Source organism: Pezoporus flaviventris, unplaced genomic scaffold (genome assembly GCF_033815535.1).
Source record: "Pezoporus flaviventris isolate CSIRO_AGI_PZ_B2104156 unplaced genomic scaffold, CSIRO_AGI_Pfla_v1 ptg000023l, whole genome shotgun sequence".
NCBI lineage: Eukaryota > Metazoa > Chordata > Aves > Psittaciformes > Psittacidae > Pezoporus > Pezoporus flaviventris.
In genome coordinates, this window is record NW_026892571.1 from 18,764,509 (window position 1) to 18,789,377 (window position 24,869).

The following is a 24,869-nucleotide window of genomic DNA, read 5'->3' on the forward strand; positions in this document are numbered from 1 at the left end:
TCTGGAGCCAGGCTGAGAGAGCTGGGCTGGGTCAGCCTGGAGAAGAGAAGGCTCCTGAAGGGGAGACCTGAGAGCAGCTCCAGTGCCTGAAGGGGCTGCAGGAAACCTGGAGAGGGGCTTGGGACAAGGGCCTGCAGGGACAGGCCAAGGGGAATGGCTTTAACCTGCCAGAGGGGAGACTGAGCTGAGCTCTTAGGCAGAAGCTCTTCCCTGTGAGGGTGCTGAGGCGCTGGCACAGGGTGCCCAGAGAAGCTGTGGCTGCCCCATCCCTGGCAGTGCTCAAGGCCAGGTTGGACACAGGGGCTTGGAGCAAGCTGCTCTAGTGGAAGGGGTCCCTGCCCGTGGCAGGGGTTGGAGCTGGAGGAGCTTTAAGGTCCCTTCCAGCCGAGCGTCGCTGTGGTTCCAGGCGCACAAGGGCCGGGCAGCAGCGCGCTTCCCCCACCCTTCCTCATTCTGCGCTCACCGCAGAGACGCGAACACGAACGCGGCCGCGGCGCCCGCAGCGAGGGGCGGTCTTGAGCCGGGGCGGAGCGGCGGCGGCCGCGGTGGCTGCTGGGGAGCGCGGGAGGACGGCGGGGAGCGGAGGTGAGCGGGCTGCCGGCTTAGGGGGTATTAACGGGCTCGGGAAGGGGGGGGGGGGCGCTCCCGCCGCCGCGGTGCCATCGCCGCTCCCTGGGGAACGTCCCGTTCATCTCCCCCCTCCTCGCTCTGCAGCGGGCTCCGGGCGGGGAACCCCCTCCCGCGCTGCCGCCTCTGCCCAGGAAATGCCCTGTTCCGCCCGGTGCCTCCCACCGCAGCCGTGGCCTGGCGGGGGCTCGGGGGGCGGCGAGGCCGGGGGGAGCCGTCGGGGCGCAGCGTGGGCGCCGAGCCGCGCTCCTTCGGGAGCGCATCGCAATACACGGGCTTGGAATGCACGTGTGCGGCGTGGGCAGCGCGGCCTCGGGGGGGGGCAGTTGGCTCCATCGGCTCCCCCCCGCCCGTGGGTTGTGCTCGCCCGTCCGGCGGTGGCTGCGCTGTCCCCTGCTTTTTATCTTCCCCTCCCACGCCGTGTCGGGACAGGGTTAACCGGGGTGTCCCGTGAGAGTCTGAATGCGGCCCTGTGGGGAGCAGCGGCTGGAGCGAAGCTCTCGTAGCGTTGCGGTGCTACAATGGAGTTTTTAAAGAGAATCAGTCCTGGGGCCTCGTGTTGTATTTGGGGCATTCTGAAAGCACGTGTGAGGCTTTTGTGATGTGGAGTAAAGGCTTGGTTTTGGCCGCTGTTCTTGATCTAGTGGTAACTAGTATGACACTGCTCATAGCTTGGAGTTGGGTAGCTTCCCGGGTTAAAACAAATCACAGGATCCAAGCCTGGTTTGCATTGGACTGGAGCTTAAAACTCATCCAGTTCCAACCCCTGCCACGGGCAGGGACACCTTCCACTAGAGCAGCTTGCTCCAAGCCCCCGTGTCCAGCCTGGCCTTGAACACTGCCAGGGATGGGGCAGCCACAGCTTCTCTGGTTAAAAAACAGGAGTTTTGCCTTACCTGTTGTGTTACTTGAGCCATTACTGAAGAATCTTAGCTGTGATTTTAAAGGCAGCCCTAATATTTCATGCTTGCATAGATGCCTTGTGCGCTTTCAGTGAGGCGCTGTGATTTTTGCCTTCTGCGCTTCTCACAAGGTTTTATTTTGCAGGCTTTCTAACGTTCACCCTGGAGGAGGGGAAGCGCCGTAGAAATGTCACGGATTGAGAAAATGAGTATCCTTGGAGTGAGGAGTTTTGGTGTGGAGGATAAGGACAAACAAATTATCAGCTTTTTTAATCCGTTAACTATTTTAGTGGGACCGAATGGTGCAGGGAAAACGGTAAGGCTTGGCATATGTATGGCTTCGAACTGTAAATGGGTCTGAAAGGCCTCAAAATGCAAATAGTGATCTCTACAGCAAGATACTAATGATGCTGCAGAAATCTTGCTGTTCACTGCAAATACTGTGTTTAGCATTATTCGAGATTTGCTTTCATGCCTGGGTTTTACGGACACTGATTGATATTTTCATAAGGAATTGACCCAGATCCTGGTTAAAACTAATTTTGCCAAGGACCATATTGTCGCGATACTCAGGAAAGAGAATGTTGTTTCATATTTCTCTCTCCTCGCATATTTAACCCGTTTGTAACTATTTGGGTGGTTTTGCCTGCAGTCCAGCTTGTTCCCTCTAAATTGCCATTATAGCTATATACTTACTTCTGTTTTCACAGACTATCATTGAATGTCTTAAGTACATATCCACTGGAGATTTTCCTCCTGGCACCAAAGGGAACTCATTTGTTCACGATCCAAAGGTAAAAGTCACAGTGATTAGATTGAATGTGTGTATATTCCTAAGTAAAATACTTCACTGCACTCAGGTTTGTGATGGAAACGGATGCTCAAGTTCTAAGCAGACATGAGCTGACTGCGTTGCTTCAGGAAAAACAGGGAGCTGGGGGACATTGGAACATTATCCACAGCTGGAATGTCCATTTGCATGTGAGCATTGACAAGAATTCCCCTTACTCAGTATTTTGTTTCTACTGAAGGTTGCCAATGAAACAGATGTTCGAGCTCAGATTCGACTGCAGTTTCGAGATGTCAATGGAGAGCTCGTAGCTGTGCAGCGATCCATGGTTTGCTCCCAGAAAGGCAAGAAACCAGAATTTAAAACCCTTGAATCTGTCATTACTAGAACAAAGTAAGTTGTCAAGGTTTGCTTCCTTACTTTGGCGTGGAGATCAGCTTGGGGTTTGTGTATTTTTGTGTGTAAGACAAGAGAAAACTTAATAATGTATTCATTGAAGTAGCCACCAGTGCTCTTAGATGTAGTTATATCCCTTTATTAGTTGATTAAGAAATTCCTCCATTTGATAGCCACTGCTTTAGGAAATACTTACCTGCTCACTTGCATTTCTCTGAAAATTATATTAATAATGATCATTATCAATGATGATAGAGCTTGAAGGTAGCATTGTGTGGAACATGTAGGCATTGCTTCCTTCAGCACCATTTTCAGTTTCAGATCATTGTGAGCCCACGTTTAACTGTGCTCTCCACTATTTGACAAGTGTGTTCACTGCATTCAAGATCTTTTTTATTCCCTCTGGTGGTTCTGCATAGCTATAAAATGTGTAATGATAGCCTTGGATACAGACTCCGACAGTGTTAAATGCATGGGCTGAAAATGGTAATTACGTGCTTAAAAATGGGAGCTTGTTAAGGTTTTTAATCAGTACGTTGCAATGAGATTACACTGCTTAAAATGCACTTTACTGCTTTTACAAGAACTTGCTAGTAACTGCTTTGGGGGTTTTCTTTACCTGTGCTACATAGGCACGGGGAGAAGGTCAGCCTGAGCTCCAAGTGTGCTGAAATCGATCGAGAGATGATCAGCGCCCTTGGTGTCTCCAAATCAGTGATCAACAATGTCATTTTCTGCCACCAAGAAGAATCCAACTGGCCCCTAAGTGAAGGGAAGGCCCTGAAGCAGAAGTTTGATGAGATCTTCTCAGCAACAAGGTTTTTCTCTTTACTGTAACTAAATAACACCTAAGTAAGAAATTGTCTTCCCTAATAATGTAGCTGTTGACAAAGATGCCTAAGGTGTTGTTTTGTACATTGTTACTCTATGGCCCATAGGATCTGAGATGTTGTTTGGTTTACAGGTATATTAAAGCCCTCGAAACTCTCCGTCAGGTCCGGCAGAAACAAGGCTTGAAAGTAAAGGAGTGCCAGACAGAGCTGAAATACCTGAAACAGAATAAAGAGAAAGCACAGGAAATCCAGGATCATCTGAGCAACAGAGAGGCTCAGCTGGCTGCTTCCAAGGAGAATGTAAAAGCAATTGAGAGTCAGCTTGATCCTCTCAAGGTAGTTTGCATCATGATTACGTTAAGACTTTGACACAAAGCAGTTCATAAGTATAAAGAACACAGAAAAGTGGGAAAGCTCGATGAATTTCTTGATTGAGATCTTAGTCTTTTATATTGCGTTATCTACTCCTTTGCTCTGAGGCAGAATCGAGCATACCTCAACAACCCTGGCAGGTGCTGGTCTAGTCTGTAAACAGTCAATGGAGGTTTATGAGCATCCTTTGGGAAATTCCTGTAGCAGCGTTGGGGGTTTATAGCTTAATTTAAAACCTCTCTTTCTCAGATTTAGCTGGTAACTAGAACCATGATAACCTGTAACTAAAATGAAAACTAAAGTAAAACTTAAACCCCCTACCCTTAAAAATAATAGAATCATAGAATAGTTTGGGTTGGAAAGCACCTTAAGATCATCCAGTTCCAACCCCCCTGTCATGGGCAGGGACACCTCACACTAAACCATCTCACCCAAGGCTTCGTCCAACCTGGCCTTGAACACTGCCAGGGATGGAGCATTCACAACCTCCCTGGGCAACCCATTCCAGTGCCTCAGCACCCTCACAGGAAAGAATTTCCTCCTTAGATCCAATCTAAACTTCCCCTGTTTCAGTTTTAACCCATTACCCCTTGTCCTGTCACTACAGTCCCTAATGAAGAGTCCCTCCCCAGCATCCCTATAGGCCCCCTTCAGATACTGGAAGGCTGCTATGAGGTCTCCACGCAGCTTCTCTTCTCCAGGCTGAACAGCCCCAAATTTCTCAGCCTGTCTCCATACAGGAGGTGCTCCAGTCCCTGATCATCCTCGTGGCCTCCTCTGGACTTGTTCCAACAGTTCCATGTCCTTTTTATGTTGAGGACACCAGAACTGCACACAATGCTCCAGGTGAGGTCTCACAAGAGCAGAGCAGAGGGGCAGGATCACCTCCTTCGACCTGCTGGTCACGCTCCTTTTGATGCAGCCCAGGATACGGTTGCTTTCTGGGCTGCAAGTGCACACTGAAGCCGGCTCATGTTCATTTTCTCATCAACCAACACCCCCAAGTCCTTCCCTGCAGGGCTGCTCTGAATCTCTTCTCTGCCCAACCTGGAGCTGTGCCTGGGATTGCTCCGGCCCAGGTGTAAAATACTTCATAAGGTGAACGTTTCTCATGTAGACTGCTGTGTGGAGCAATAGACTGTGGGATTCATCAGCCGTGAGATGTTTTACTTGCAGCATTCTTCCCTTTGCAGAGTTCTCTGGCAAGAGTCGAGCAGAATCTCACCAAGGTCATGAGGATAGACAACGACGTCAAGGCCCTGGAGAGCAGGAGGCGGCAGATGGAGAAGGATAATCAGGATTTGCAGCAGAAGATGGAGAAGGTTGCCTCTTAAATTCCATGCTATCATCCCTTCTGCTGTACAATCGGTTTGTCTTTTGCTACCCAGTGAACTGAGTAGAATCATAGAATGGTTTGGGTTGGAAAGGAGCTTAAGATGATCTCGTTCCATCCCCCCTGCCATAGGCAAGGATGCCTCACTCTAAGTGTATGTTCTGTTATGCATCAGATGTTGGTGAAGAGTATTTCCATAGCCCATGCAACTCACTTGATATTAGCAGCTACTGCAAATACAGCTCAGTAAAGCTGTATTAGTGTCTGTGTCATTTGGGTTAAATGGCTTTTTGTAACTTTTCCCTCCTCCATCATCTGGCTTGTCAGGAAATAGTGGTGATTATTGGTAACAATGCCCTATGGTGGGTAACAGCGTATTTCTCTCTCACAATATGCTGATGACAGCCAGATTGACCATTATGGGATGTCTCCTGGCATGAATATTGCTCATTTCCCTGGAGATTTTTGTCTTTCTTTCTCTTAAAATAAGAAGCAATGGTCAGTCTTTTGTTGAGATTGTGCCAGGGCATCTAAAACCTCCTGGGTAAATGGGAAGAAATCCTTCGGTGGTAAGAATTTAGGTGAATTTGTTTTATCAGGCTGAGAAAAACAGATCTTTTCCCAGTTTTGCTTGTAGCACATTCGGCTTTTCCCAGTGTATGTCTTCATATGGAACTTCTGGATGGGAGGTGTTTATTTCTTATTTCTTGAATTGTGCTATGGCAAAAATGATATGTTTTCTAAAACATCAATAATTGGCTTATAAATGTAATTAATACAGAATCAAGTTAACTTCTTGTGTTTGTTGTACAGGTGTTTCAAGGAACAGATGAACAACTAAGGGATAGGTACCAGAGCCACCAGAAAACAGTGAAGGAGAAGGAGAAGAGATTATTAGACTGTAAGCGGGAATTGGATCGAGCCACTAAAGAATGCCAGAGGTTTAACAGTGAGAAATCGGAGCTCCTTATTGAACGAGGTATTTTAGACTTCATCTCTACCCTTTTTGTGGTGTTTAAAACATACTCCAGTTTCAAATACTTCCAGAAAATGAGTCACAACTCAGCGTATCTCTTCTGCCTCGGTATTTGGGTGCTTATATCATGTTGTCTTGTGAAGGTCGTCTTCAGCTGGAAGCAGATCGTCACCAAGAACACATCTCCACGAGGGATTCATTAATTCAGTCCTTGGCAGCACAGCTGGAATTAGATGGTTTTGAGCAGACACCTTTTAATGAATGGCACATTACCAGTTTTCACACCTTGTTGAAGGAGAGGCAGCAAAGAGATACAGAAGCTGCGCAACATTTGATGGTGAGAATTTTGTTGGTTTAGTAGTGGGGTTAGTATTGGTTAGCAGTGTGATATTGGTCCGTAGGTGCCTTCACGGTGCTGGGAGGAAGAATGTTGGGAGGGAAATGAAGCTGGTTTTCCTTCTGGAATTCTTTGTTATGGGTTGCGTGAATCTTTCCTTGGAAACGAGTTTTGGAACTCGGTGTGGTCATCAAGTGACCTGATGGCAGTTCTTTGGATAGGTTTTTCTCAGCAGCCCTCTCAGGCAGGTGGATTGCTGAGAAGCTAAAAACCCTGAGGATGAATTACAGTGGGCAGCTGGTTTAAAAACAAGCAACTGTTTATTGAAGTCATCTTCAAATGGAGCTGCTCTCACAGAACACTCCAGTGCGATGCATCTGCATCTTCCTGTCGAGAACTTTCAGCAGAAAATCCCTGACAAGTTCTAGTTATCTGCATATTTCAATGGCTTGTATTACAGTGGTGACTGTTCACAAGCTTGTGTGAAGAAGTGTGTTTAAATGCTGTTTCCCTGTGAAAAAATGAGTGTGTTGTTGCTGACTTCTTTCAGAGGGAATTTACGCGAAAAGAAGCAATGAAACAGAAGGAGATAGATGAAAAAAGAGACCAGAAAACTGGATTAGAAAAAACCATTGACCTGAAATCGGGCATTAAAGATAAGAAACAAGTTGAGCTGAAGAATGTGATACACGAATTGCAGCAGTTGGAGGGGTTTTCAGACAGAATTCTGGAGCTGGAGCAGGAGATTGCCAGGACAGTAAGTTCACCTTTCTAAAGCGTTTATAGGAGTCTGAAGTAAAACCTTTTGGCTGTATCATTAAAACAAACAAAAACCTCTTGACGTTTACTCCATCTGCTGCATTTTTGCCCTTTTAATCCCCTCTCTTATGCTTTGTCTGTTTAGATGGTGAGCCGTCTGGGACAGGGACCGTTCACTGCTTTGTTTTTCTATACTGCATGCGTAGGATAGAGTGATGCTGCTTGGTATAAGCAGGGTAATAGCCACAGCTGGGGAATATCATAAGGTCAGTCAGTCTTAGATTATTGGGCCAGAAAAATATGCCAGCATCACAGCCTTTGTCCTTTTTCATCTGTTCTTTACAAATCTTGTGTCATTCCTGTAACAGCAAATGACACTGCTGCCAGGCAGCTTGAGAGCTCTCTTCTGTTACCTTTAGTTAGGACTTCATTGACTGTGTAAGTCTTCTGGGCTTTTGATTAGGAAAAGGAGCTGGAGAAGACTGAGGGCAGCAGCAATGTGGAGAAACTGGAACTGGAAGTAAGGACTCTGCAGAATGAGAAAATAAACCTGGACAAAGCTCTTAGGAAGCTGGATCAAGAGATGGAACAATTGAATCTACATACCACAACTATTACCCAAATGGAGATGCTGAAGAAAGACAAGGTAATTTTTCTATCATGATCTCATGGGACAGGGACATAAAATGAATACAGGGCCTTGAGATTTGTGTGATTTTCAGGTGTTTATCAACAATCGGACATAAAGCTTCTGTCTGACTGCAGAGAAGCCATTAACTGCATGAACACATTGAGTGACATGGGCTTGAAGATACGAAAAAACTAACTCAAAATGCTTCATTTCGCCAGGCAGACAAAGAAGAGCAGATCAGAAAAGTAAAAGCAAGACATTCTGAGGAGCTGACATCACTGCTGGGATACTTTCCAAATAAAAACCAGCTTGAAGACTGGCTTCATAGTAAAAATAGGAAGATTAATCAGACGAGGGATAATCTTGCCAGCCTTCAGTACGTATTAGTTAATTGATTATGACCCGTAAGTATTTATATGACTTTAAATGTTGGGAAGTTTAATATGCTTAATATCCTTGTTACCTTATGATTGCTTATTTAGCTATCTGCAGACATCAAAGAAAGCATCCTGCAGAATTTGTGCAATGTAGGGCTGCCACAGTTTGTGCTAGTTAATAAATCACAGCATGTGTAGCATGTCAGAGGCAGCACTAAAAGCAGATAGTGGAGACTGCTGCTCTTCTGACCTTCTTGTAAGTCACAGTGCTTGGTGACTGTGTGATTACGTTGTCCTGATTTCGTTTGATCATGTAGAGGAGTTTGTTAGAAAGAATAGGTAAGATCACCACAGTGTGTAATGATGCACGTTGCACCTCCACAGAACAACCCCCCAAGACTTTAAGTACAAGCATATGGCATAATTAGGAAGTGTGGAGCACACATAGAAGGGTGCTAGCGTTCTTTGCATAAGAGGTTCAGTAGTAGCTCATAAGCAGTAATTGTTGTAGGGGGCAAAAAGGTTGATATTGTAGTGCTCTGTAAAGTTTTGTATAGCTTTGCTGCTAGAAATGAGCTTCTCATCAGTAAGCAGCAATAAACCAAAAGAGAATGAAAATGAAGCACTTTATGGTGTACTTCAGTCAATAAAACATTGATGCTATGGATTCCCTGAAACGTCACTAAAGAAGAGCTGGTGAACAGCTCTGTAGTATCAATTTCAGATCAACTTCCCAAGTCTTTGTTTTGGCTTAAGCGGTTTGAAATCTGTGGGGTTTTGTGACAAAAGCATCTGTGCATTGATTGATGTTCCAGCAAGCGACTGGCGTCAGTAGAGTATCAGAAAACCCACATCAGCAGTGAGCTGCGAAACAAAGAAGAGCAGTTGTCCCTTCATCAAGAGAAACTCTCTGATGTGTGTGGAAGCCAAGACTTCGACAGTGATCTGAACAAGCTTCAGGATGAAATTGAGAAGAGCTCAAAACAGCGAGGTACCTCCGCATATGGCTACTTCCTTTCCTAAAGCTTGTTTTAAGTGTAAGCCATGGATACTGAGATGATCTCTTGCTTGTGCAGGGCAAACAGTAGGCACAGAAAAGAGTTTTACTGTGTCTTAACTGTTTTTTCCTAATCACTTCTGTTGATTGCAGAGGGATGAGCATGGTTTAATAAAACACTCATAGAAGAATTCAGGTTGGCAAGGACTTGAGGTGATTCAGGGGGAGCACTGAATTCCAACCAGGTCACTTAGAACCATTTCAGTTCCCTACCTGTGTGATTTATGGGTTATAATGTTGTCTTCTTTTATGGTAAGTACAGATGGGATCTGATTACGCCCTGTTTAGTCAACATAAAGTCTTTTCTTCTTAACGCAGCCGTGCTTGCGGGAGCCACTGCCGTTTATTCCCAGTTCATCACGCAGCTGACGGAGGAGAAGCAGTCGTGTTGTCCGGTTTGCCAGAGGGGGTTTGAAACAGAGGCCGAGCTGCAAGATGTCATCAGTGATCTGCAGTCTAAGCTGCGTCTTGCTCCAGACAAACTGAAGTCAACAGAGTCCGAGCTTAAAAGGAAAGAGAAGAAACGCGATGAAATGATGAGTCTGAAACCACTGAGGTAAAGTCCTTAGCGCCCCGGATTGGTGCAAGCTGTTTGCTTTCACATCCTTGGGTTTTATTGTTGAAAGTAATGCAGACATCGAGGAGGATTGATTGTAGTGCTTGTTAATTCATCAGGAACTCTCAGTTGTTAAGTATCTTCCTAGCGTTTGTTCTCCACTCGTTTGGACTTTAATGTTAAACTATTTTATATTCCTGGTATTTCTGGTCGTTTGGGGTGTCTCGTGAGAGTTAGACAGAAAAAGTAGTTCTGTGCTCATTTTCTGCTGATTATTTACACTATAGAGGCACAGTTTCCCTCCTTGTTACTTATCCTTGTGATTTGAAATGGGCAGACTGGTTTCGCCATTACTGAAATGTTTTTTATACCGCATCACCTTAAATATGTGTCTTAACAAAGCTGAAATGGGAGTTTGTAGAGCCAGAATGGGAGCTGAACCTGTATTAAACACCCTTGAAAATTATCTTGATTCATATCTCCCTTAACAGTAGTTTCATATGAACTGGCAGTTTCATATGAACTGTCCTGTTTTAGAAAGGCATCTCTGGATTTTATAGTGGACTTCCCTAGCGCCATTAAAACATAAATGCCATTTATGTTTCCTTGAGGTTCACTCAGCTGCAGCTCCATTGTTTGGGAATGTCTGCCTCTGATACAGACAATCCATAGATTGGAGTGAATTCTGTTATTGTAGTTACTTAACCTTTTTATGTTGGGGTTTGGGTGTTTGGGTGGTTTTGGGGGGGGGTGTGTTTTGAACACGCAGGGTAACACAAAGTGTAGGTAACATTAACAAGTGCAGGAAAGGCGCCTGCGGTATTTCCCACTTTCCAGGCTGAATTAGTCTGTCTTTTTAAAGCTGTGAAAATACTGACAGGCTCCAAAGCATCAACAAATAACACTTGGCCTAAAGAGGTTTGGTCGGAGTCCTGGTTTTCTCTTCTGTTAGCATACGAACAGCATTCAGAGTAAGGGCAGAGTCTGCAGGTTTCCTGCCCGGAGGTGAGGGTGCTTGAGCCTCAAGAAATCCTTTCCTTCACAAGAGGGCACCCTTGCACAGGGGATTTCATCCCTCTCTTGAGCCCTTGCTGCAGTGAAGTTAAAAACCAAAAGAGATTTTGTTTGCTTGTTTCACCTCACTTACCCAACACGAGGGATGCGTTTCCTTAGCTGGGTGTATAACGTCAGCGTCATCAAATACGGGCAAGGTTAAGGGAATTATATTGTCTAAATTTAGTCTTCTGCTATTAGATCCTGTCACAGACTTTGTGATCTTGAATGTCTTGAACTTATGCTGCTGTTTTGACAAAGGAAATCTGATGGATTTGTGTTTTATTCAAGGCAAACTGTGGTTGAACTCCAAGCGAGGGACATACCGGACCTGAGGAACAAGATACAGAATGCAAACAGGGATTTGACAGGCCTGAAGGGTGAGATAGAAGAGCAGGAATCACTCTTGCAGACAGCTTTATCTGAGGAGGAGGGTGCCAAGGCACGTTTACAGGATATAACTCTAATGGAAAGGTACCAGGTATGTTTGGTAATTTCTTTTACTATATCAAATGGTATTCAAGAATAGGACAAAACCTGGAGGTCTTAAGACCTTTGAAGCAAAGTAAAAATACTTTCAAAGACAGCATAGGAGAGGTGAGCTTGGGGCTAATAAAGCTTCAAGCTTTATGCAATGATTTTTTTCTTCTGAGGACCACAGAGTCCCTTGAGTTCAGTTCTGTGCTATAGTAACTGGGAAGAAAGGCATAATCCAGAGCTGGAGCATGACTGGAAGTACACCAAAGTGTATTTCAGTCCTCGCAGTCGTTACAGTGCAGTGTATTCTCAGCTTTTACTCTATGTACTTCTGAAATCTTGTCACATCTTCCTCATTCCGTGCCATATTCTGAAGGGGAATGGATAATCCTGCACTGTTATGATTCTGACAGTCTACATGCCTGTATTACCAGCACAAAATCTTGGCTTGACCAAGAACCACGAGAGAGCCTGGAGCCAGGCAAAGGACTGAGAGCACTTCACGAGTGGCAGCAGCTCCTGAGGCTCCAATGGTTCTCTTGGCACGGGGATGAGTAGCCCATGTAGCTGTTCTGAGGTGGGCTTGGGGTGTCTAAAGCCTGCCCATCCACACTGGCTGTTTTCCTCTCACAAACAGGAATCCCAGATTCCAGCAGCCTGTGGCTGACAGAACCTTCCTGATAATGATGTGACATTGCTCCAGCAGCAGGGATGAATGTGAACGCATTGAGTCATGTGTGCCTCGCGCCCCAGTCACGTTGTGTGCCAGAGATGAAAAAGACATTGTTAAACACTACTACAATAGTAATAGTGCTTTTCCTCATACTTTCAGACTGATATTAGGGATGTTGAACGTAAAATTGCTCAGCAGGAGGCTAAGCTGCTTGGGGTTGATTTAAGTAGGACTGTTCTGCAAGTAAGCCAAGAAAAACAAGAGAAAAAGCACTTGTGGGATACAGGTAGGTCCTACAAGACTGGTATTTTATTTTTGCATTGACAAGAACGTTCCAAGCTTCCTGCCATTAACATTTTAGTTTAATGATTGCTTTGGCCTAATTTAGACTTGACTTTTGATGCGGAAGATAATGTTTGTAATAACAGATTGTTTCCCTCGGTGTCTGTTTTCGTCTGCAGTCACTGGTAAAATTGAGTTAAACCAGAAACTGAAGCAAGACCAACAAAATCAGATCCAGCAGCTGAAGAGCACCGTTAATGAGCTTAAAGCAGAGAAGCTTCAGCTCTCCAGCAACATGCAGCGTCGTCACCAGCTGCAGGAGCAAACAGTGGAGTTAAGCACTGAGGTTCAGGCCTTATGCAGAGAGATCAAGGTAGGAAATACTCATCATTTAACCCTTAGCGTTGTTGTTCTGGGAGAAAACTTGGAATCCTGTTATATTTAACATTGTAATCCTAGAAAATAAGATGTATTTTTAAGGTGTTGCTATTACGTATCTTTGGGAATGTCCAGAATTTATTAATACATATTTTCATGTTTATGAAAACACAAAAAGAGCTCAATAACCACACACACAAAAAGAGCTCAGTAACCACATGACTTTTTTACCACTTGGAAAAATTATGGCTCTTTAATGGAATAAGAAAATAAAAAGGATTTTCTCCACCTACTTTGCAGGAAGCAAAAGAACAGGTATTTCCCTTGGATGCCACTTTAGAAAAGCTGCAGCAGGAGAAGGAGGATCTAGTGAATAAAAGGACTACAAGTAATAAAGAAACACAGGATAAGGTTTGTTTGCTCTTGGCTTAGCTGGAAGATAAGGTTATATGTTGGTTTTCAGGCATGGATGGAAGCTGTGGCAACAAGTTTGCTTTTAGGAAATGGTGACTTTAGTGAGTGCTTTAGATTGGTGGAGCTTTGGGGATAGAAAAGGAGCATAACTAGGTCAGGAGATGAACTCAATTGTAATTAACCTTTGGCTGTCTTGTTAAAAGGACATTTGCCCATATTTAATGACCAGTGATATTAAGAAGCCCTTCCTAATAGACCTAAGAGGAATAGGAAGGGTGACTCTTAACATGTCCTGGCTAAGAGACAACCACATTTTCCCTAGGTGAAGTGACTCTTGTATAAGCTCAAATGAGTGATTTACCATTTGTTTTGGAAGACATTTGCGTGGTGATAAGGAGCATCTGGCCTTCAGAAGCTGAAGGCTTTATAAGTAAATTAAAGGGAATTACGATAAGGAACTGTATTTTGACAGCAGTGTTATCCAGTATCTAATATTTGATACAGGGGATATCAGTGTATCAGTTCTTGAACAAAAGACTGCATTTCATTTGAAATCTTCTCCCTGCAGATGAATGGCATTAATGAGAAAGTTAAAGATATCAACAAGTACATGAAAGAAATAGAAAACTATGTTCAAAAAGGAAGAGATGACTATAAAAAGGTAACCTAAACCCCAGTCAATGAAGGGTTGACATCAGAAATACTTCTGTGTTTAAACTATCTGCTGTTCTATTTCTTTAGCAAAAGGAGTCTGAACTTAGTGAAGTGAATTCTCAGTTAGCTGACTGGGAGAAACAGAAGGAAAAGATAAGTAAAGAGATGGAAACGATTCGACAGGATATTGACACTCAAAAGGTAGATGTGTTGGTTTAGAGTAAACGTATTTTTGCATAGTTTAAACTGATTTCTGGGTTTGGTTTAAGTCTGCCTATGTCCGTGGTGATGCAAAGTTTGTCTTCTCTTGATTTACTTGAGCAGGTGTTAGTCAGAATAGCTGCTCTGTGTGCATTAGGCTGGAAAAAGGCTTGAGATTTGTATATACAAAAGCAGATGCATTTTAAAAGCCTTTATGTGGAGGATACCTGCCCTCTGAAGTGAGGTACCGAACTGCAGGTACCACAAGCTGCTACTTCCTCCAGGTTTTGTCATGTACCTTAAATTCCTGTGTATGTATTTCAAATGCTGTTTACATTCTTTATAGGAAAGATGTCTTTCCCTGCTCTACTGTCTAACATAACAGAACTGACATGGGGGACTAAGTAACGGCCCCGTTTGAAACACTGCATAGTAGTCACACACAGGATCACTCTGTGACAGTAAATCTGTTCACCTGTGACAATAAATACTGTTATTTCAGATTGAAGTATGAAATAATACTGCTAGTTTCCTTATACCCTATTTCCAGCACAAGATGAGTTCTCACTCTGATAATTTTTGTTGTCACCGGTTATTCTATGCTTGCAGCATGCTTTAGAGTTGTGCAGAGCTCATATTGTGTAACTGGGAATCAATATACTGAAGCATTACACAACTTCTTGCTTTCTGTGGAGACAGATACAGGAAAGGTGGCTGCAGGATAATCTTACTTTGAGGAAGAGGAATGAAGAGCTCAAAGATGTTGAAGACAATATAAAGCAACTTGTGAGGGAGATGGGAGAAATGAAAGTCCCGGAAATGAAAAAGTAAGTGGCTTCAAAACAGCAAGGCATGTTCTGCACAAGAATTCACTGGGTGTCTGAATGTGATATTCTCTGGGTTTTTAGTGGGTTTCCTGGTCCACTTCTCTCCCCATTCATGCAGACCACTTCCTCCTCAAATTCACGTTTGTGTAATGTCCCTGTGATGACAACACAAATGAGTCTGTGAATTACATAGTACTTCTGGCTAGCAATACACACGTGCACTTGTGTCCGTGCCTGTTCCAATCTAAGCCATCTTTTTAATGAATTCCATTGCTAAAGCCACATGTAAAAATAACTCGTGTCTCTGGATCAGATTATTTAGTTGTCATTTACAGCCTGCTTATGTAGGTCTCCGCAAGCAGAAAAGCTTGTATTTACTTCAGTAGTTTAATACTAATTGCTTTGATAATAAACACTTTTGAAAAGGAATTAGCCCTATGCTAGTGCTTAGATGTGAACCATTTATTTAGCTTTCAAGGGGTTACTCAATGAATTCCTCTTATTTTGCTCAGCATCCTAATTTACTTCCACCTCTGAAATGAATTGTATGTTTCTACATACAGCACTTTGGCATCCGACCTCTGTAACTTGCTTCTCCCACCCACAATAGTGATTTGAATATGTTCTTCCCAAAGTTAAAAATGCTTTTATTTCAATTATGTCTTCATTTCAGTGACGTTAGGACTATAATTTTAACTGTAGATACAATAAAATGAGCCACCTGCATCAGCTCCGAATTAGAACCCTGACTGATAAATTGTGAAACACTCAATACAAAAGACTTACATGTCAGTTATGGTTTCACAGTGAACAGAAACATCTAGAGGAGAAAATCGAATCTCTGAAAAGAAACCATCATGTTGCCCTTGGTCGGCAGCATGGATTTGAGGAGGAGATTGTCCGGTTTAAAAAGGAACTTCGAGAGCCACAATTCAAAGATGCAGAGGGAAAATACAGGGACATGATGATTGTCATGAGAACAACAGAGCTAGTGAACAAAGACCTGGACCTTTATTACAAGGCTCTTGATAAGTAAGTACTGTCATCTGAGGGCGATCCTTCAATGTTTTAATCTCTGTTACTAATGATAACCTTGATCCAAAAGCAGCTTCAGTTTCAGACTTCCAGGGGTGACTTACAAATAGGAAATCAATACAAGTCTTGGAGATATTTAATGATTTCTCTTTATAAAATCTGGCATTTAAATATTAACATAACGTGACACGGTACAACTGTTAAAGCAAATTAATGAAAATATGCTACAAACTGCACAGGATTGGTAGGATGTAGGAAATTTGTAAGTTAATGTATCTAATGTACATACAGGGAATGCATTGGTAATAACTGGAGTTTAATAGAGTCATAGATAAGTCTAGTGATCATGGTGAATTTATTCTCAGCTCTCTGTAGGACCTGTTTTGAGTTATGGCCGTACGTGTTAGGACTGACATTTGAGTGGTGGTTGGAGAGTATCCAGACAACAAACACATTCAGCTTCAGTTTTCATATGAGGACACATGGAAGAGGCAGTGGAGCTGGAGGCTGCTCCTCTGTCCCTATTCCTCTGTAGTGTTTTGAAGGCATTTTTAGGATGCTTTTGTGTGTCTCAGTGGTGGTTTTCCTTTCTGCCTGTGTCTTGGTGGGTTTTGGTTGTGAGGGAAGTGAAGTATTACAGGATTTGTGATGGCTAATGTGGAGAATGTGCTCTTAAAAGTCTGTCTCACATTATCTCAAAATGCTCCACAGTACGAATTAAGGCAAGGTGGAATCTGGGTTTAAATCCTTCATTATTAACCCATGTCTTTCTTGCACAGTCTCTCATACTCTTCCGTTTCTATAGCAGTATATTTTAGCATCTTCTGGTCGTATCTTGACACAAATAAGATACACCAGGTAGATTTTTTTTGTTCCCCGTGATCTTCTGAGGTAAACAATTGTGTTTGCATGAAAGAATATTACTATACAGAGGTGGCTTTCCCCTGTTTCCACTGTGGGTGGTTTTGTGCTTATATTAGAGAAGGCAAGATGAAAAGCAGCAGGTCTTGCATTTGATGGAAAGTGTAGTCAACTTTGTGATTGTGTCTGCTTCCTCTGGAAGCTGGTTTTCTAGTCTTGGGCTGAGTGGCCGAAAATAGCATCTCATCAGTTGTAAACATACAAAGTAAAAGATAGGGCTCCCTGAAAACCCCCTGAATGTTCAGTTACAATGGAATTGCAGTGAGGTGCTGCAACTTGGTGGGTGATGGGGAAGGATCTTGGAGTCAGTGCATACGTTTTAGGAAGTACAAACTGGTTCTCAGTGACAGAAAGATAAAGTAAATATTAGGGACAAAAAAGAGAAAAAGAAAGAAAGAAGCATTTGGGCACCGTATGAATTCCCAGCACACCCTTGTCTTGAATAGAGTATGGAACTTTGGTCTCCTGCATTGAAAAGGGTCTGGAAAAAGCAGTGTGGAAGAGCAGTAGTGTGGTTGAGCATACAGCATGACGGTTAAGAAGAGAAACTAAGCAGAGGAGAACTTTCCAAGTTGAAAAGATGGTCTAGAGGAATCCTGTTTTGAGCGGTTTTAATGATAAGATAAAATTAAATGTAGAATTAAAATGTAAGCTAAACCATAATGTATTTTGTGAAGATCTAAATGGTTCAGAGCTTGCATAATTCTTCCCTTTCAGCTTAAATGGAAATGCACTCCAAGAACTTCCCTTTTAGAATTCAGAATCTTTCTGTATGGTATCACATCATCTATTGTTCCTATTTAAGGCAAAACAGGAAACCAGTCTGGTAATTTCAAGAAGAATAGATAAGCATCACTTATTGGTAATCGTCTCAAAGATCGGTGAGACAAAATGTTAGCTCTAATGGCCAGAGATTGAAAGCTGTCTCTGTAGCTGGGAAAGCTGACTTTTCGGGTGTTCTGTGCTATCACTTGATCATCTTTATTGACTTAATATTTAGAGGTTTATGATAAATATTGATGAGGAATGCATTCTTGGGTTTGACAAAGTAAACAGTTGAAAACACGGTCTTCTTTCTTCGGACTTAACAAATCCTATTAGAGTTGATTCTTCAGTATTCCCCAGAAGAGGTAGAAGTATTTCTTGTAAGAGGGGAAGTAGGAAAAGCCTATGTAAAAGAAGTCCATTTCAGAAGTATATTTTGTTTCCACCATATTGTTTCATTACAGAATACTTTTGGCTTTAAAAAACTAAGTTAGGAATCCTGTCCTTTATTGAATGCTTTCATAAGGAGTTTGTCTATTATTGAGCTAAAGTCATGCTGATACATTAAGCAGGGGAATTAAATTGGAAATAGTGACATCCTATGTTCCTCTTGCTGCTGAGGAGAAAGGCAGCTCTAGTCAGAATGTCTCTTTGGGTGATTATAAGTTATAGTCTCAAGAAGAATTCTCCACTCTCCTTTCCTATGGAGACCCAGTTATTTGCATTGCTGGGAGACTGCACCAAGGAGTAACAGTACTGCTGTTTTGGCAGCCTTAACATCATGTTTGTCTCCTTGGTGTCAGTCTTAAATATACCTCACATAAATTATCTCTTGCAAATCTTTTTGTCTTCATGACTCTGCTGCTTCTTGAGACTGAGCTGTTTGTGAGAGCAGGGTTATTTATGCAGTCGTGTGTTAGTCTTTAGATACCTCTGCATTCAGATTGAACGCGTCTTTGTTGTATTTTTAGTGCAAGTATTTAGGGATTGGAAAGGGAGCTGCTGCCTTCCTTAAAGCGCCTCCAGTCCCTGGCAGTCCGTGGTCACACCTTTAACAGTTTGCATTTGTTGTTGGTGTTTTAGAGCAATAATGACATTTCATAGCATGAAGATGGAAGAAATCAACAAAATAATCCGTGAACTTTGGCGAAGCACCTACAGAGGACAAGGTATGTGCGATTCTGACTGTGGTAGCTTTGCCCATAGGTGTCCCTTTGATACTGAGCACTGCAGGTGGAAGAGACTTTTCAAAACCTGGAAAATCCAGGATCTAAACCCAGTTGGTTTCATTCTAAAGGCTGCATCTGTTGTTCACCACAATAATCTTTTTTATTACACATATGCAAGTTAGAGGATAAGTAGGGTTGATTTTCCCTTTTCCATGTTTTCTAAAGGTAAAGTTTTGTTGAAGCAGAGGAACTGCACAAGTTCATTCTTTCCCTTTAGGAAAAACTCCTTTTGTAGAAACAGCTATTGGTGGGAGTTCTGAATTGAGCTTTTGTGGTTGCTGCATAGTGGACCTCACCTCCTGGTAACCTGTGGCATTTTTAATAATGTGAAAACTGTCTCCTTCCTGTTTTCAGATATTGAGTACATAGAAATTCGTTCTGATGCCGATGAGAATGTCTCAGCCTCTGATAAAAGAAGAAATTACAATTACAGAGTGGTAATGGTAAAGGGAGGTACAGCACTGGATATGCGAGGAAGATGTAGTGCTGGGCAGAAGGTAACAGCATTTGCTTTTTAAAATGAACTAAAAACTTGCAGGTGAATGCAGGAGAGGGATGTGTTCTGAGTGACCCTGGAGAACAAGTGGCTCCAGCTGTAACTTACAGTTCTGTGCAGCTTCCCTTCATGTGTCTAGATTTTACTCACTGCAATATATGAGCCTGAACCTCTGAACCCTATTTTGGGGTTGTTTCAGTTGAGGACTGGTCTAAGTCCTGCAGGAGTGAAGAGTTCAACTTCCCTCTCCTCAAGTTCAAATCCTCCCAGTCTGTCTCTTGCTAGTTACCACTAAGGTTCCCATAGTTTTAGGTCTGTTGACTTGCTCCTTATTTTTGATGTCCTGAGGGCTGCCCTCGGTCTTCTTTTCAGAACTGCATCTACCTCTAAGGGTGGAAAAACCTTTTTTTTCTCCAAGTTATGCTGCTGTCTCCTGCTCAACATAACCTTTCAGTTCATGTCACCAAATACCACACCATACCCATTGCTGGGTCGTGTTAAGCTCCTTGTCAACCAGCACCCCCAAGTATTCTTCCTTAGTCTGCTCTCCATCCATTCTCTGCCCAGTCTGTTTCTTGGGAGCCAAGCCTTTCCCATAACCAGATGGTACAGGCAGTAGTAGAAAATGAAATCAAGGAATGAAACAAAATTATACACAATACCTTTAAGTGCATACAGCAGTAGAGTCATGAAAGGATGCTTCATCAGAAGGTGAATAATGTATTGTTGCTTGAATATGAAAAATGCTGTCAAATTAAATCCCACATGAGGGTAGGTACTTACTTGGGTTTGAAAATTCCATACAAATTCTAGGGGAAATCCGAACCTTCTAAAACAGCACTATAGGCAAAAAATGTGTCCTTTCCTAAAGTACTCTAGGATGTTACGTTAGAGTCCTATGTAAATGAGAGTGAAACTTGTTCACAGTTTCTTAGCTTACATTCTCAGAATTCTTTGATCGTGAAGTGTGATGCCAGCAGTTGTGATCACTGGAAAGTATTTTTGAGAGCACAGTTTCCATCGAGGGTTCTGTAGTTTTCACTGGTTCAGGAGATCTCGTAGCAGTGCGATTAGGTATGATAACACAAAGCTAACGGGTAAGGTGGTAAATCCTCCTGTGTTCAGGTTTAGGGCATCGTCAGGTCAGTAACTCAAACCTAGTGACACCCGTACAGATTTCCACTGTCCCTGATGTGTTATGGTGGGGCTTGAACAGAGCAAGGTGTTGATGTGGCATCCTTACCTCAGGTTGGAATCCTTACTTCCAGTATCTCTCCAGTTTTGAGTATTTGACTGCTCTGGTATTTTTCCCAACATCACTTTGCAGAACAGCTCTTTCAGTTCAAACTTGAAGTTTTAATGTAGTTTTTCAGTCACTAATTATTGCCATTTTATGAACTATCAGCACATCGTTATGGAAACTTTACCCATGGTTCGTAGTGGCATTAAGAACAGCATGTTACATGTAGATCCTCTGCAAACACTTTGAAGAGTGAGATTTTGGTGGTGATTTTTTTTCCCCTTAGGTGCTTGCTTCTCTCATTATCCGTCTTGCTCTGGCAGAAACGTTCTGCCTCAACTGCGGCATACTGGCACTTGATGAGCCTACTACCAACCTTGATCGAGAAAACATCGAGTCTCTTGCCCATGCCCTCACGCAGTAAGTGATCCCTTCTTGAGAACATTAAAGATGGGTATTCTTTATACGTTAATAGCAGTTGGCAGAAGTTAATTACAGTTTAAGCTGGTGTTATCTCTGTTAGCATCTGCAAATATACATGCAAAGCAGTGGGTTTAGATTCTCTCTCCTTTATCTGGAAAGGAAAAAGGGTTTCTTAAATAATTTAAGGATTTTTATGTGGGTAAAAAAGTTGCTCGATGGTCCTTGTCATTCATTATCAATAGTTAAACATTTTGATCAACAGATATGTTTATCAATAGTTAAATACTTTTGTTCTGTTTATACAAGTCCTCTAAGACTAGGACTAGTAATTAATCACTAGTACCTCATTAATTACTAAGTAACTAATCACTAGTAATGGGGTTTAAATAAATACTACACACTATCTCTTTGTAGGATAATAAAAAGCCGCTCCCAACAGCGTAATTTTCAGCTTCTGGTGATAACTCACGATGAGGATTTTGTGGAACTTCTGGTCCGTTCGGAATACGTGGAAGCTTTCTACAGGATAAGGAAGAGCGTGGACCAGTGCTCTGAGATCATAAAATGCAGCGCCAGCTCGCTGGGCTCATACGTTCATTAGGAATTTAAGTAATTACATGTTACAGACTGACTTGGCTGCCTGACCCTGTAAGGGGTCATATGAAGGCACCTGAAAATACAGTTCTTTCGTATTGTGTTATTGAGGGTTTGTAACAATTTCAGTTAAAACCTAAAAAACTATTGAATTTCTAAGCTTTTGCATAAATCTGTGTCTGGGTTTTAAGGATCACCATAACCTGGACCCATTAAGCACCACGGACAGAGGCAGCCCCAGCACCCACCTCTGCTGAGCCCCACACTTTCATGATACCATCACCAACACCTAAAGGGTCTGGGCATCTGCACCAAAAGAGACAAAACCCAACAACAGCAGAGGTCTGATTCTGCATCTCAGTAGCTGATGTTTTTCAGTGCCTCCGTGGCCAGAGAGTTAGGTGGACCTGGGGAAAGGTGCCTTAAAGGATAATGACACAAACTGAGCACTTGAGCTAAGGATGATTTCCACCTGAATTTTCTGAAACTGCAAGTCACTAGAACCAGGGTGGCCCCGTCACTGGGAAACCACTCAGGTAAGCAAATGAATGGGACTTCCTAGCAATTGCGTTCTTTACCAGTCCCCTGATAAAGCAATTAACACCAGACCAGGAGGAGGGGGAGGAGAAGGCAGAGGAAAATGCTACACCATGCATTACAGATGCAGTTTTAACTAAGAGTCTTCACTGACTCTAGCACTACTTCCTGAAGGGGAATTTTCTTACAGATACAATCAACAGGAAAAAAAAATGACTTTGAATTTTCAATTTTTCCTGCCCTACCAGTTTGTTTTAGCATGACACATACATCCCAGCTCATGAGCATCGCATCAGCTTCAGAAGCACCTCCTCAACCTCTGTGAATTCCGTGCCTTTTCCCCCCAGCCCCAGGTTAAAGCCATGGCTGGCAGTCCTTCCATAAAGTAGTTTGAGCCACAGGAAGCTGGGCTGCAGATGGGCAGAGTCAGCCACCCCCAGCGCCACGTCAGGGGGATCCCTGCTCCACCACCACGCTTCCTGCCTCAGCGCACAGTGACGGCTGCTGCAGCAGCTGCCTCTGCTCCCGCCTGGGTCTCCTCCAGCCGTGTCCTGTAGGTAAAGGACTGAAGGTGAGGGGGCAAGAGGAGCAGGCTAGCAGGGAGAAGGCGTTGTTGCCCTTACGTGATGCTGCTACACAAAGTTCAACGCTGTTTATAGTGCGGAACCAAGCAGAGGTGTTTTAAGGCAAGCGAGGCACAGATTTATTGCGGTAGCTCATTGTGCAGGTGGCAGAGTGGTGAAGAAAGTGGCTCTGCGCTTGCCCTTGTGGTTTGGCTGGATTTCCAGCAGAGGAACCCCGGCACAGGGGTGGCTCTGATCTCCACATAAAAGCATCATAGAATGACAGATTGGTTTGTGTTGGAGGGGACCTTAACACTCACTCAGTTCCAATCCCCTGCCATGAGCAGGGGCACCTTCCACTAGAGCAGGGTGCTCCAAGCCCCGTCCAACCTGCCCTTGAACACTTCCAGGGATGGGCAGCCACGACTCTGAGCAACGCAGGCACACACCTTCACAAGGAGGGCACAGCTGCAGGCAGACACAGCTCGGATGTACCACAATGTAAGAGCCAAAAGTACCAACTAGAAATACCTTTCCACGCCATCACAGAAGCATCACTGAGTACAATTGCAGCAGGCCCAGGAGTCCAACCTGGCACAGTGATTTCAGAGCCAGGGAGGCACCCAGCACCCACCTGCATGGACAAGTGTTGACAGGGAAGGGTTGGCTGGGTATAAATCCCTTCCAAAGGATGGGGGGCTGATGCAGCTTCAGCTGTGGCCAATACTCTCAGAGCCAGGGATCTGCAGCATCTGGAGGGCTGCAGCATGCACCAATGCACCACTCAATTGAGGGACTTCCCTCTCACAGCCTCCGCAGCACTGATTTCTTCACTAACATCACATTTTTGGTTTATCTGCACTTGGCAAGTTGGCAGCTGTTTTCACTAGAACAAAAAGAAGCTTCAGGACACCCCTGTCTGAGCAGTCTCGTTTCTAAGTGGAATTGATGCTATTTAAATGTGTATTTACAGTTAGTGGAAAACCAACACTTCGATTTGCTGATGTTTCTTTCACTATTACTTGTGCAGCGCAGCACTGCTGCCTGCTTGCTGCCTGCTGCAAAGACAAACACGGCCCAAAGCACTTCAGGTACTTAAAGCTTCAGGGAAGATGAATTTGTGCCTTCTTTTCCCAACCAAAACTGCTTTCTGACCTGCTTGAAGCAAACAGCGTGACTTACAGAACATGTAACTTGCTACTCCCTGGAGCAACCTCTGTCCAGCTTCCAGTGGTGAGGTCCCGTTCTGCTCCTGCAGGCCACCTTCTAGGCAAGCACAGCTCTTGCATGCCCTCAAGGTTACAGCTAACAATGCCAATGCAGTTGTCTGCAAATAACCACCACAAACCAAACCAGTAAACAGAGGCGATGCCTCCAAAAGCTTCATCATTTCACTTTGATAGCATTTAAATGTCACGTTAAATATCATTTCTAATCTATTTCACTATGACAGTTTGTTTACTCCCCTACCCCAGAGACGGTGCCAGGAGCCAGCACTTACTGTCTGCTTCCTGCAAGCTTACACCTTCGGGAAATGGGATGCAATTTCCAGTTCTCCTCCATCACCTTCCTCCTGCTTCTTGTAATCTGGTTTCTGCAGAACTCAAGCCCATGGCTGTCGCTGCAGCGCTGGCTCCATGTCCTGGGGCTGAAACACGCGTCTGCAAAGTCAGCCACTGATTCAAGAGATACCACATTGCTGTAGGCACTGCACAGTGACCCACATTTGGGTGGTTTTTTTCATGTTAGAAAATGCTGTGTTAACTTCACCATCTTCTGAACGTTGTGTGGTGGCTTCTCCATGAGGATTTCCTACCAGGCCAAGCTGGAAGAGTACTGGAAAGAAGGAAACGGGAGGGTTGTCCAAAATTAGGCTCTCAGAAGTGATGGGGGAGACCTGGAGGTGTTTGTATCACCACAATTAAAGCGTCCACTGGACCATGTGAGTTCTGACACTGGTTCTTAATGTCATGATCTCAGTCTCTCCCCTCCACAAAACCTATGGCTCGGTGCAGCCGGGACTGCCATAGGGGTGAACTTGGCCTCCCATTGCCAGGACAAGGCATGCTGAGTGCATTAGGGAACCGTGGGAGAAGGAAAGTCAGCTGTGAGCTGGGAATCCCCCAGGAGAAGTGGGGTACGTGGCGCCAGGGGTGGACAA

General features: G+C 43.8%; 1 protein-coding gene across 2 annotated transcripts; it reads left to right on the forward strand.

Moving 5' to 3' along the window:
* Positions 1-526: 526 nt before the first annotated feature.
* Positions 527-22,991, forward strand: RAD50 (RAD50 double strand break repair protein). 2 transcript variants are annotated; one of them, XM_061457110.1, is made up of 26 exons: positions 527-585; positions 1,675-1,845; positions 2,240-2,323; positions 2,561-2,712; positions 3,348-3,533; positions 3,680-3,884; positions 5,114-5,242; positions 6,067-6,232; positions 6,373-6,566; positions 7,117-7,323; positions 7,789-7,971; positions 8,175-8,332; positions 9,149-9,324; positions 9,709-9,946; positions 11,291-11,480; positions 12,309-12,435; positions 12,611-12,804; positions 13,110-13,220; positions 13,792-13,884; positions 13,965-14,078; positions 14,778-14,905; positions 15,713-15,937; positions 18,710-18,795; positions 19,210-19,352; positions 20,878-21,011; positions 21,429-22,991. In XM_061457110.1, exons 2-26 carry the CDS (start codon positions 1,717-1,719, stop codon positions 21,613-21,615), a joined length of 3,939 nt encoding a protein of 1,312 aa, XP_061313094.1. In that variant the 5' UTR covers positions 527-585; positions 1,675-1,716; the 3' UTR covers positions 21,616-22,991. The 2 variants fall into 2 exon arrangements, with proteins under 2 accessions (XP_061313094.1, XP_061313095.1); XM_061457111.1 differs by lacking the exons at positions 527-585; positions 2,561-2,712 and having other exon boundaries at positions 1,697-1,845.
* Positions 22,992-24,869: the final 1,878 nt, after the last annotated feature.

Coding starts and splice junctions, on each gene's coding strand:
- RAD50 (XM_061457110.1), top strand. CDS start 1,717: ATGTCACGGATTGAGAAAATGAGTATCCTTGGAGTGAGGAGTTTTGGT. Junction 2,324..2,560: donor CATTTGTTCACGATCCAAAG/GTAAAAGTCACA, acceptor TTTCTACTGAAG/GTTGCCAATGAAACAGATGT. Junction 7,972..8,174: donor AGATGCTGAAGAAAGACAAG/GTAATTTTTCTA, acceptor TCATTTCGCCAG/GCAGACAAAGAAGAGCAGAT.